At 43.5% G+C, this 13,552-nt stretch overlaps 1 protein-coding gene across 2 annotated transcripts in view; it reads left to right on the top strand.

Annotated features, from left to right (window-relative positions):
- KDM4A (lysine demethylase 4A) overlaps window positions 1-13,552 on the top strand; it is a 39,330-nt gene that overhangs the window by 15,910 nt on the left and 9,868 nt on the right. For both annotated transcript variants that reach the window (XM_074961918.1, XM_074961919.1), the window contains exons 11-16: window positions 3,600-3,720; window positions 5,254-5,432; window positions 10,438-10,642; window positions 10,928-11,004; window positions 11,915-11,970; window positions 13,154-13,262. In XM_074961918.1, coding sequence (XP_074818019.1) covers window positions 3,600-3,720; window positions 5,254-5,432; window positions 10,438-10,642; window positions 10,928-11,004; window positions 11,915-11,970; window positions 13,154-13,262 — 747 coding nt within the window. The remainder of the gene's footprint in view (window positions 1-3,599; window positions 3,721-5,253; window positions 5,433-10,437; window positions 10,643-10,927; window positions 11,005-11,914; window positions 11,971-13,153; window positions 13,263-13,552) is intronic.

Raw genomic sequence — 13,552 nt, 5'->3', positions numbered from 1 at the left:
ATGATTAGGGGTATGGAACAGCTTTTGTATGAAGAGAGATTAATAAGACTGCAACTTTTTAGCTTGGAAAATAAACTAAGGGGGGATACGATGGAGGTCTATAAAATCATGACTGGTGTGGAGAAAGTAAATAAGGAAGCGTTTACTCCTTCTAACACAAGAAGTAGGGGGTCACCAAATAAAATTAATAGGCAGCAGATTTAAAACAAAAGGAAGTATTTCTTCACATAATACAGTCAGTCTGTGAAACTCTTTGCCACAGGATGTTGTGAAGGCCAAGACTATAACAGGGTTCAAAAAAGAACTAGATAAATTCATGGAGGATAGGTCCATCAATGGCTGTTAGCCAGGATGGGCAGGATTGGTGTCCCTAGGCTCTGTTTGTCAGAAGCTGGGAATGGGTGACAGGAGATGGATCACTTGATTACCTGTTCTGTTCATTCCCTCCGGGGCACCTGGCATTGGCTAGCGTCAGAAGACTGGGCTAGATGGACCTTTGGTCTGACCCAGTATGGCTGTTCTTACGTTCTATAAAAAATTGAAATTAAAATGAAAGCCGTTCAGCTTCTCTTGTTCCACTTCCCTTTTGTTGGATAGTCTTTTATAGTAAGAAACCCTTTCTTTAGTCTTCCTAAATGGTTTTACTGGTTGTATTTTAGGGGGGAGATTTTTAGCTCAGGTAGCTTTGAGGTGGTGGTGCTGAAACAGGCTCAATCTCCCTTTAAAACAAAATATCACAGATTGATCAAGAGAGCATGACTTGCTCAGTCTGTGTGAACCCAAAAAATATAAAATCCAAACGGGTAATACATATACTTTGCTGTCTTTAAAGGGCCAGATTTACAAAACTAAAAAGTTATGAATCCAGGCAGGAACTGTATAAATGAAATTGGTCCATTACTAGATGGAAATGGTGGAATTGTCAGTAGTGCTGAAGTGTTCATTTAAATATTTCTGTTCTGTATTTGGGGTGGAGCAGGGGAGTCAGATGTGTGCGTACATCACAATGAAATACTTCTCATTCCAGTAATAACTCAGGAGGATGTTAAACAGCAGCTACTAAAGGTAGACCTCTTTAAATCAGCAGTTCCAGATAACTTGCTTCTGAGTTTATTAAAAGAGCTGGCCAAGGAGCGTTCTGGACCATTAATGTTGATTGGTCAGTAACCCTTGGAATACTTGGGAAGTGCCGGAGGACTGGAGGAAAACTAGGTAAATGGGATGACCGTGATAATTATAGGTCTATCGGTCTGATATTGACCCTGGTCACAAAAATGTAACTTCTGATACAGGACTTGATTAATGAAGAATTAAAGGAGAGTAATGCCAGTTAACAAGGGTTTATGGAAAATAAATTGTCAAACTTTTTTTTTTTAAGGAGAGTACATTTGGTAAAGATAATAGTGTGGATGTAATATACATAGGCTTTGGTAAGGCATTTGATTTAGTACCACATGACAGTTTGAATAAAACTAGAACAGTACAAAATCAACATGACACAAATTATGTAGATTGAGAACTGGTTAATTGACAGGTCTCAAAATGTAATTGTAAATGGGGAATCATTAAGCAGTTGTATTTCTAGTGGGGTTCTGCAGAGATCAATTCTTGGCCCTATACTATTTAATACATTTATCAGTGGTCTGGAAGAAAATATGCATTCATATGCAAAACTTTATTTGTAATTTGTAAAGATTGGGAGAGTGATAAATAATAGGACAGGGCACTGATACAGAGCTGTCTAGATTTCTCTTAAACTGGGTGCAGGCAAATAATATGTGATTCAGTACAGCTAATGTAAGGTCATACTTAGAGGATGGCGGACTCTATTCTGGGAAGCAATGACTCTGAAAAGAACGTGGGTTATGGTTGATAGTTGGTTAAACATATGTTCAACCCTGTATGATGCTGTGGCCTGAAGGGCTAGTTCAACCCTTGGATGTATAAAGTGGAATCTTGAATAGGAATAGTTATATTTGTGTTTGGACCTGGTGTGACTACTACTGGAATACTGTGTCCTGTTCTGGTGGCCACAATTCAAGGATGATGATAAATCAGAGAGGGTTCACAGAAGAGCCATGAGAATGATTAAAGGATTGGAAATATGCTTTATAATGAGAGAGTCAAGGAGCTCAGTCTCTTCAGTTTAACCAAGAGAAGGTTAAGGTGTGATTTGATCAGTATATAAGTACCTATGTGGGGAACAGAAATTTGATGATAGAGGGCTCTTCAGTCTCACAGAGAAAGTTACAAGAAGATCCAATGACTGGAAGTTGAAGCTAGCCAAATTCAGACAGAAATAAGGCTCATATTTTTAACAGTTGAGGCAATTAACAATTGGAACCATTTTCCAAGGGTTGTGGTGGATCCTCCATTACTGGAAATCTTTAAATCAAGATTTAATGTTTTTTTCTAAAACAGATTCTCTAGTTCAAACAGGAATTAATTCAGGAAAGTACTACTGTCTGTTATACAGGAAGTCAAACTGGAGGATTACAGTGGATCTTCTGGCTTTATAATCCATGAAACTTCGGAAAGGGGAGAAAAATCTTCTGTTTGCATCCTAGCTGCAGAGAAATTACAGACCTCGCATGTGGGCTTATCAGCCACATAGAGATTTGGCAAACTTTCACCAGTGTCAGGTTGTTTAAGGCATTGCTTTTAGCTCCCTTTCTGATCCCAGGCTCGTAGTAATGTTGCAAAAGTTGGACTTATCTGAGCAAGCTAAGCCAAATTCTTGTCAGGAGGGGAAAAGGAGCAATAAGGTGGGCAAGAAGAAAGACGGAAGAAGGTGGATGACAGTAGGAACATTGGGGTTATACTTCAGAAGTTCAGGATTTTAGCCAAAGCTAGAAGTGATGTAGTGAGGTCATCTGGTTACTTCTCTCTGGTTTGATCTAATCAGGACGTCTTTTAGGATCAATATGGCAGCAGTGCGGGGGCAGCACCAGTTCTAATAGCAACGCTCATTCCTTCCAGTCCATGCATCCTGCTGACTTTTTCAGTGTCATGCACTTATCCCCCCAGATAAGCAATATCCAGAAGATCGTGGCAGCCTCAGCCTTTACCTCATCAAAACACACTTAAGTGACTTCAACTGTAAATGTTTTCTCCCATTTCTAGAATCTTTCAGCATGTCTTCATATCAACCCAGGACTTTACCTGGAACCCTGAAGACCCCTTATCACTGTTTTTAACTTAAACAATCCAGTTTGCAAGTGTGTCTTCAGCTTTAGCTTGCCTTATGTAAACAAACTTATATAATGGGCTGAGTTAGGACTTGTCCAGCGTAGATTACACAACAGATCTAACTTACTTTTCACCATTAACTGGTGACTGTTTAACTTTGTGCATTTCACTCAGCTTGAACAATGAAAACGGTCACTTTTGCTGTCTGGCTATCCTATAGCAGTACAATGCTAAAATACTTGGGTTTCCAATACTTTCAGAAGCATAAATCCAAAGTTTAATATACCTTACGGAAATATTTCTTTGTTTTAGTGTCTTGTAAAAATGCCCTCTTTTTAAACTTGTTTTGGGCCAAAATGGATCTGACTGGCTGTAACATGATTGCTGAGTTGCTGCTTTGCCTTGTCCAGGTGGCGGCGGAGTACCTGAGATCAATGAAAGAGAGTAAAAAGTCAAAGGGTCGTCGCCAGCCCTTGAGCAAACTTCCTCGTCATCATCCTCTTGTGGTTAAAGACTGCATCAGTGATGATGGTAAGTTCTACATACTTTAGTCGGGTGGGATTCAGCTATCTGGGGAGGCCTTGGATGGGAAGGTGGAGGGTGCTCCAGATGTATGAGGGCAATATGGTACGTTCCATGAGGTAACTGAAGATATATGGGAGGCATCTAGGCACGTGACTTCTCTCCAGCCTAGGAGAGGTTCTTAGTTCTGCTTGGAATTCTTGCTTCATTCTCCAGTGCACGGCCTTGGCAGTGGAATTGTTTCATCCCCAGGTGTTTACCCTTTCCCACTACTTTCTTTGGAATCTGAATATTTTTTCCAGTCACAGAAAGTCACAACTGTGCATACCAGTCAAATTCTAAATGTAGCTGAACTTCATTTCTGTATTCCACAGTTGATGTTTCCTTGGCGCTTTCCAATAATCCACTAAATATCCATATTTTTTAAAATATGCACATTCTTGCCTGACCATTTAGCCTGTATATGCTTTGGATCTGATTAAATTGTAGGCTCCTTGAAGCAGTATGAAGGGGTTCACCTCGCTACAAGTGCTCCTTGTAATTTGGGTCTGAGAATTAGCTTTCACTTCATCGGTTGCTTGCACTGTGAGCTCCCCCCCCCCCCCCCCCCCCCCCCCAGACTCAATGTGGTCCCTCTTTGTGACTTGGCCCTCCAGCTAAGTCACTGTATAGTCCGTCCTACCTTCTGGGATAAGAGTCCCACTAGACAAGCTGTCCAGACACTATCACAGACAGTCTTCCTTTCCAAGTCTGCAGGTCCTGTACCACTTTCAGATGGCTAGTAGGGGAACCCAGGCCCTCCCTCTACACTGGGTTCCACCACAGGGACCCTGTAACCAGCAGCCCAGGTCTCTGCAGTCCCACTCCTTGCTGCTGTTTCCCTGGGCTTCTTCCTATCCCACCTCTATCTCCTTGCTGATCTCTGGCTTGCCACTAGAGATTCCTCTGCTCCCTGTTGCTACTTCTCCATTCTCTGCCTCTTGTTGGACTCCCCACCCTAGGGCAGGAACCCAGGTTTACTATCCCCCTGGATCCCTTTTTGCCCCTAGCTAACTTCCTTTCCCTCCAGGGAGTGACTGCAGACCTCTTCCCTGCAGTCCCTTCCTGCTCTCACTTCCTGGCTTATAATCCTGTCCCAGCTCCTTCCCCATATGAATTTCATTTGCCATTCCAACCAGTCCTTGGTTACCCTCCAGATGCAGCATATAAGGTTAATTGGCCCCTTCCAGCCCCTGTTCAGAGCTTGTGTGAGCTGGTCACCCCATTGTAAGCAGGAACAGGATCATGCATGCCTATACTTTTCATTTGTATGAATTTCTTTATGGTGTACTCAGCTCATGTTTCTGCTAAATTCCCTTGTTTCTTCAGAAGGAAATAAACAATTTCTCACCATTCCTGGCATGTGCATACTTCCCACTGTCAGAGATTGAAGCCCCTCTCCTTACCATTCTTCATCTTGGTGATTATCATAAGCTCTCCTTGCAACACAGTGGCAGCAGCAGGACATATCGCTAACACTAATGAAACCATTTCTTGTTGCAGAGATGTCAGAGCAACTAACTCCTGAAGAAGAGGCTGAGGAGACAGAGGCTTGGGCCAAACCACTTAGCCAGCTGTGGCAAAATCGTCCTCAGAATTTTGAGGCAGAAAAAGAATATAATCAGACCATGGCTCAACAGCCCCCTCACTGTGCTGTATGCATGCTCTTCCAGACATACCAGGTAAGCATCCTGGACTTCTCCCAGAGCTGTTCTTTGTATGGCAGAAGCTGAGAGAGAAGGTAGCTGCCACATTCCTCAGGATTTTGTAAACTAGTAGGTTGTAAATTTATTTTAGAATAATGTTGTTTCAGTCTGTTGCTAAATAAGCCTGCAGACCTGTGTGATCCAGTAAATAGTATTGCTCTTCCCTTTACCACCTCAGGTTGCATCAAACTTCCTTATTTGTTTCACAGCTGCATATATTTTGAAACTTCCCTCCTTAGCTCTGGCTGAGCTCAAACTTGTTAAATTCCTATCAAAGTTATGTGCATAGCACCTCGCTTTCAGATTAATTCTTTCCTGAAAACTAAATTTTAGAGACCCACCTTAATCTGCTTCCTGATGGCAGGGATCGGGAAAGAACATTCCCATAGTTTAAAATAAAAGGAGAGGACTGGATATAACCCGATGGCTGTCTAAGTACGTGCAAAAGCAGAAGCTTTCTTCTCTCAGGCATCTACGGTGAAGGAGGACTGATGGGCTAAACCTATAATGGTTTTTGGGACCACCATGATTGTGTTAGATCTAGAAACTAATATGTTCACTTCTGTATTGGAAAAGAAAATTAGATGTTTTGGGCAGGTACTTATTGAGGTTATGCATCCTAGGATGATCACTCTGAGTTTTTTTTGAGAAGCATATAGAGCAGTGCATTCAGAGGGTTAAAATGTAAAGGAAAAAATAAACAATCTCAAACAGGCATCTCTAAATTCGGCCTTGAAGAAGTTGGTTGCCCCAGGTCGGGTGCGAGGAGACTGTTCATGTTTGGCTCTTGTACTCGTTTTGAAAACTGTGGACAACAAAATGCACAGGGATTTTAACTCATGCAACACATACAGTCACCCATTTGCGCAGATAACGCCAGTTATTGTCATCTCATCTTGATTTGTAAATGGCATAAACAGATACTTGGGCAAAAATAGTTGAGCAAAGGAGCAGCTAGAGGTGTCTGTTTACCCTAGGCAGCGAAGTTTTTCCAGAGGACTGAACCTGACAGTGGGAGTTGCGAATGCCTGAGTTATCAGTGCTTGACTTCAGTTACCTAGTCCTCCAGAAATTGGAGTCATAGTCCATTAGAACTGCATTAAATTTTAATTTGTAATGTTGCAGCCTGAAGAAGAGCTCTATGTAGCTTGGAATCTTGCCTTTCACCAACAGAACTTGGTCCAATAAAAGAGATTACCTCACCCATCTTGTCCCTTTAAATTTTAATTGGAGTCTAATTTGACATTGAGTTTATAAAGTCTCTTGGTTTTTCAATGGAGAGATGCATTTCCAGGTCTACCTGCCTAACAACAAATATCTGTTTGAGACAGTAGTCTTGTTCACAACTAGGCTAAATGGCTTGTCGAATACAGACGCTGCACATCTAGCTAGCATGGGTATAAATAGCCGTGTAAATGATGAGACACTGCTTCGGCGAATAGAATGCGGACACACCAGAACCTTAAGATATGTACCCTGCGCAGCTCTGTATATGTCCAAGCAGTGCCTCCCATGTCTACAGTGCTCTTTTTAGCAGTGTAGTGTCTCGCTGCCACCCTGCTGCCGCAGCCTTTCCCAGCCACCATGAAAAGCTCCGGCGGGGGGGAGGTAGAAGGGAAGGGTTCTAGCAGCCTTCCCCTGCTTCCTCCACTGCCAGAGCCTGTCACTGCTGTGTAGCTACACGCTGCTGTGTGGACACAGCCTAGTTTTCACTGCAGCATATCACTGCATGTACCCTACACACTGTTGCGAGTGTAGACAAGGCCCTAGAGTATGAAACAGCTATGGGGATGTTTAAACATGTTTGTATAAGTCTTTAGAATCATAGGCTATGTCTACACTACACAGCTTTTAGCGACATGGCTGTGTCACCACAGCCATGCTGGTAAAAGTAATGCAGTGTAGCCACTGTTTGCCAGCTCTCCTGCTGACAAAAGACTTCTACCCGCAACGAGTGGCATTTGCGTTGTCAGCAGGAGAGCACTTCTGCCAACAGTGCGCTGTTCACACTGGTACTTGTGGCAAAACTTTTGTCTTTCGGGGGGATGGCAGGAAGTTAACACCTCTGAATGACAAAATTTTTGTTGTTCAATTGCCAGTGTAGACATAGCCTAAGAGATCGGAGGATATAACTAAATGAACAGTACTCATATAGTAGCACTGCAGTCGTCTGTGACTCTGCATCTGTAAAAGTCTAAGCACTGTAAAGGTGTGCCACAGATACCCTTCTTGGGGAAGGGACAGGCCTTGTGATTCCAGGGGGCACATACAGACAAATATATCTCATAGACTCATAGATATTAAGGTCAGAAGGGACCATTATGATCATCTAGTCTGACCTCCTGCACAATGCAGGCCACAGAATCTCACCCACCCACTCCTGCGAAAAACCTCTCACCTATGTCTGAGCTATTGATGTCCTCAAATCGTGGTTTAAAGACTTCGAGGTGCAGAGAATCCTCCAGCAAGTGACCTGTGCCCCAATCTGCCCTGGAGGAAAATTCCTTCCCAACCCCAGATATGGCGATCAGCTGAACCCTGAGCACGTGGGCAAGATTCACCAGCCAGATACCCAGGAAAGAATTCTCTGTAGTAACTCGGATCCCATCCCATCACAGGCCATTGGGCCTATTTACCATGAATAGTTAAAGATCAATAATTGCCAAAATCATGTTATACCATCTCCTCCATAAACTTAATCAAGTTTAATCTTGAAGCCAGATACGTCTTTTGTCCCCACTGCTTCCCTTGGAAGGCTATTCCAGAACTTCACTCCTCAGATGGTTAGAAACCTTCGTCTAATTTCAAGTCTAAACTTCCCGATGGCCAATTTATATCCATTTGTTCTTGTGTCCACATTGCTACTGAGCTTAAATATTTCCTCTCCCTCTCCGGTATTTATCCCTCTGATATATTTATAGAGCAATCATATCTCCCCTCAACCTTCTTTTGGTTAGGCTAAACAAACCAAGCTCCTTGAGTCTCCTTTCATAAGACAGGTTTTCCATTCCTCGAATCATCCTAGTAGCCCTTCTCTGTACCTGTTCAAGTTTGAATTCATCCCTCTTAAACATGGGAGACTGGAACTGCACACAGTATTCCAGATGAGGTCTCTTGCTGCTTGTCACAGAACAATGTGTTTCAAACACCTTCACTCTTACTCTAGATAGAATGGAAATACCTCTGGATTTGAAGCTGCTCTCGCTGAGAATTCTGTGGGCCCTGGGAGAGTATGGAACACTAGTAGAGAGTTTAGTGAATTTTGTTTCTTCACACAAATGTGACTTGGTTTTTCAGAAGCATGAAGTCCCAGCTGACACCAATTTTTAAAAAAAGGCTCCAGGGTGATCTCATTAATTACAGGCCGGTAAGCCTAACTTCAGTACCAGGCAAATAGGTTGAAACTATAGTAAAGAACAGAATTATCAGACGCATGGATGAACACGATTTGGTGGGGAAGAGTCAACGTGGTTTTTGTAAAGGGAAATCATGCCTCACCAATCTATTAGAATTCTTTAAGGGGGTCATCAAACGTGGGCAAGAGTGATCCACTGGATATAGTGTACTTAGACTTTCAGAAAGCCTTTGACAAGGTCCCTCACCAAAGGCTCTTAAGTGAAGTAAGTGGTCATGGGTTAAGAGGGAAGGTCCTCTCATGGGTTGGTAACTGGCTAAAAGATAGGAAACAAAGAGTAGGAATAAATGGTTAGTTTTCAGAATGGAGAGAGATATATTCATTCAACATATTCATATATGATCTGGAAAAAGGAGTCAAGAGTGAGGTGGCAAAATTTGCAGATAATACAAAACTACTCAAGATAGGTCATTCCAAAGCAGACTGCGAAGAGTTACAAAAGGATCTCACAAAACTGGGTGATTGGGCAACAAAATGGCAAATGAAATTCAGTATTGAAAAATGCAAAGTAATGCACATTGGAAAACAACATCCCAACTATGCATACAAACTGATGGTGTCTTAAAATCAAGAAAGATCTTGGAGTCGTGGATAGTTCTCTGAACACATCTGCTCAATGTGTAGCAGCAGTCAAAGTTAACAGAATGTTAGGAACTATCAGGGAAGGATAGATAAGACAGAAAAAATCATAATGCCACTATATAAATCCATGACCTGCTCACACCTTGAATACTGTGTGCAAATCTGGTCACCCCATCTCAGAAAAGATATATGGGAAAAGTACAGAGAAGGGCAACTAAAATACTTAGGCGTACGGAACAGCTTCCATATGAGGAGAGATTAAAAAGACTGGGACTTTTCAGCTTGAAAAAGAGACGACTAATTGGCGGGTATGGTAGCGGTCTATAAAATCTTGTCTGGTGGGGAGAAAGTGAATAAGGAAATGTCATTTACTCCTTCTCATAACACAAGAACATGGGGCCACAAATGAGATTAACAGGCAGCAGGTTTAAAACAAACAAAAGGAAGTTCTACTTCACACAAGGCACAGTCGACCTGTGGAACTCTTTGCCAGGGATGTTGTGAAGGCCAAGACGCTGACAGAGTTCAAAACAGAACTAGATAAGTTCATGGAGGATAGGTCCATCAGTGGCTATTAGCCAGGATGGTCAGGGATCCAACACTATGTTCTGAGTGTCCCTAGCCTCTGTTCGCCAGAAACTGGGCCTGGACGACAGGGGATGGATCACTTGATGATTTCCTGTTCTGTTCATTCCCTCTGAAGTACCTGGCATTGGCTGCTGTTGGAAGACAGGATTCTGGGCTAGATGGACCATTGGTCTGACCCAGTATGGCCGTTCTTATGGCTTGTACTTCTCTTTAAAGATGGGATCATGTTCTGAATGACGCAGGAACTAAAGTTTATCTGGTCATTAGCTTGCTGTTGTGTAGTAGTTATCCTTGCCTGATGAAGCTGGTGGTAAGAATAATAATGTGAGAGGGGAAATCTGAGGTTTTCAATATTCCCAGTAAAATATACCTATGCTCCCCATCTCCCTTTCATAGGTAGAATGTGGAGGCCATGGTCAGAGCTCTGGAGTTGCTCCAAGTACTGCCACCAGGAAGGTACGAACCAAACCTCTGATTCCTGAGATGTGCTTCACTGCAACTGGCTGCAGCACTGACCTCAATCTCTCAACCCCTTACCTGGAGGAAGATGGAACTAGTGTCCTGATCACCTGCAAAAACTGCAGTGTCTGTGTTCATGCTAGTGAGTACAGCCAGACCCCACTCCTAGGCACTAACTTGTCCTGCAGTCTGATCTTGTACATTGTAACAATTCCACCTACCAACCCCTATTAGCTGTAATAAAGAACTGAGTCCATTCCTCAACTGGATCATGGAGACAGCCTTGTGAATGGTGGGGCGAGGGTGGTGTACGGAACCCTCACATGGGGATTGTGAAGTGGAGCCAAGGGCTGTAATTTTCATATTCCCTCTTTGACCTCCAAGGTGAGAGATCTGTAAGATTAGGCCAGTGCTGTTTCCGTTATAGGTTGTTATGGTGTGTCCCCTGACAAGGTCACTGAAGACTGGATGTGCTCCAGGTGTACAGCCAATGCTTTAGAAGAGGTAAGAAAATTGCTTGTACAAGCCTCTCACTTCACTTTAAGGACTCAGGAGGATCCTGTTAGTCAGGTATCCAAGCTGTGGGGAGCCCATGGGAGGGTGGGGGGAAAGGTGAGATGAAGGCTAGTTACAGAGCTCTTCCTGAAACCTTGCGTTGTGCCATGTCTGCTCCCGTTTTGTGATAAGGCTGTAATTTAGAGAACACCTCCAGAGTGTAATTCTCTTCCATTTGGGCTTTTGATTTAATGTCTTCTGGCTTAAAGAACCAGCTGCCCAGTGCAGTGATTCGGGCTGTTGTGGCGGTCAGAAATGGAGAAGGGAAGTTCTGCAGGAATGTGGTGGTCTCTCCTTGTATATGACGCCTTCTGCTCTACAAAATGCAGCTAACTTGTTGCTTAGCTGTGGCTGCAGTGGGAGAGGATACTGAAATCTAACTCATTGAGGAGGAAGGTGGCCCAGAGTAGAGGGGTTCTTTCAGAAAGTGTCATGGGCTCTCCACCAATAGAATGGACCACTACATCTCTTCCAGGGGCCAGCCCCTTGAATTGCGTCCACCAGCTGGTTTGTTCACAGCTTCAGCTATGCCGAGTTGGGAAAGGATTTTGTTTCTCTGGTCTGAGCTCACAACATTGGCTCTCAGTATTTTTCCCACCCGTCTTCAGAGTAGCTGTCCTTAGTTTACTCCACCTCTGTGAGTATCTAGAGAACTATGAGGTGGGTCCATTTCTCAAAAGCAGAAGCCGGTTGATAACTCTTAATTAGGCTGTCCTCTGCAAAGTGATTGTATCCGTGGGGCTAATTGGCAACAAAGAGCTATTCCTCTGAATATGTGTTGTCACAGTGAGGCTCTCTGGCGCAAGCTTACTGGTTCATTGACAGATAACATGGTTCCTCATTTTCTTCTTTGTGGCAGGACTGCTGCTTGTGTTCATTACGAGGAGGCGCACTGCAGAGAGCCAATGATGACAAGTGAGTATTCCAGCTTTTTCATTCTCTGTGGAGCAGCTTAGCACATGAGCACTTGTAAGGTTGTTAAAAGTGCATTGCTTAGTGTGAGCGTGCTGCAGGGATGATGTCGTGACCAAGGGCATCTGCCAGATGGATTGACAGGATGGATGCAGAGGGTTGTAAACATATATAACTTAGTTCAGGATGTGACCACATGGTGCCTCATGCACCAGGACTTGGGTGAGTGGTGCAGTATCACAGAAACCCACAGCCAGTCACTGACTTCCAAGGTGGTGATAGCTATTAACTGCGAAGTTTCTTATTAAGTAAAATTGTCTTTGGTTCCCAGAGCCACGTGGGGGGTCAGGAACTCTGAATACCAGGGTACAGAGAGATCATGCCCCATACAGCAACCAAAGGCTCCACATATCTCATCTCTGCCAGTAGACTGTCTAAATCTACACTGCTAGTGTCTTCAGCTTGGGGCTTAGCTGGAGGCGTCTGCATCACAGGACAGCCACAAAGCTTCCTTTACTTTTCCCAAACAACACTTCACTGACTTGGGGAGATGGGGCCCTCCTGCAGTGCAGCATGTTCTGGCTCAAGGCTGACTTGGGCAGCTGTAGCATGTGCGACTGTTAATGGAAAAGGACACAGATTAACTTGGCTGGTATGTCTAAAGTTCTTGGATGCAAAATACATTGGTATTTAGTATCCAAACCTTAACTTGCAATGCCAAGGCATAAACTGTGGGAACTTGGCCTGAAGACTCTGGGAGTGGCCTTTAACCTCTAGGTCACTGTTTCAAAACCAGGTCAGTAGTGACTGTAAATAGTTATTATCTGACAGGTCTGTGGCCTGAGTGAAACAAGCTTGTAGGGCACATGTGCCTGCAGCATAAATACCAGCAGCACAAGTCTCACTCAATCGCTCCCTTGTTCACTTCAGGGGAAAGGCCAAGAACTAAATGGGATGAAGTCTAGTTTTGCTCCTAGATGTCTCCATTATCAGGGCTAGTGTGAGGGAGGCTTGCACTACTTGAGCTCCAGTCTGCTGTATGGTTCAACAAAGGACTTCATTCTTAGGGCTGGAGGGATTGCCAACCTGCTACGCTTCGTTAGCACTAAACTGACTTAAATTCTCAACTGTCTTTTTCTCCAGTGTGTACTGACTTTTTTTTTTTTCTCCTCTCCAATTCTGGCAGGTGGGTCCATGTGATGTGTGCTGTAGCTGTACTGGAGGCAAAATTTGTGAATATTGCAGAGCGCAGTCCAGTGGATGTTGGCAAAATCCCTCTGCAGCGCTTCAGACTGGTAAGAGACATCTGGGATTCACTGTTAGGCTTATTGGTTTCATTGAAGTCCTATCTGTGGGGTCTTCTAGCTCCTCCTGAAGGAGACAACTTCCCTCTATTAAATAGAGGTCTGAGAAAATCTGAACTCTGGTTGGGAGGTGGTTTGTTAAATAAATCCAGTTAGAGTACTCCCTACTCTCCGAAGCCTAGCTTTGTTCTTGGGTATTAACACAGAGCACGATAATTACTTGAAGTTAGAATTAACAAAGGGGTCAGTATGGAGTCTTGTTATAGTTTAGCTAGTGATTT

The sequence above is a fragment of the Natator depressus genome, chromosome 8 (assembly GCF_965152275.1).
Source record: "Natator depressus isolate rNatDep1 chromosome 8, rNatDep2.hap1, whole genome shotgun sequence".
Classification (NCBI taxonomy): domain Eukaryota; kingdom Metazoa; phylum Chordata; order Testudines; family Cheloniidae; genus Natator; species Natator depressus.
This window is presented reverse-complemented; position numbering and strand designations above follow the sequence as displayed.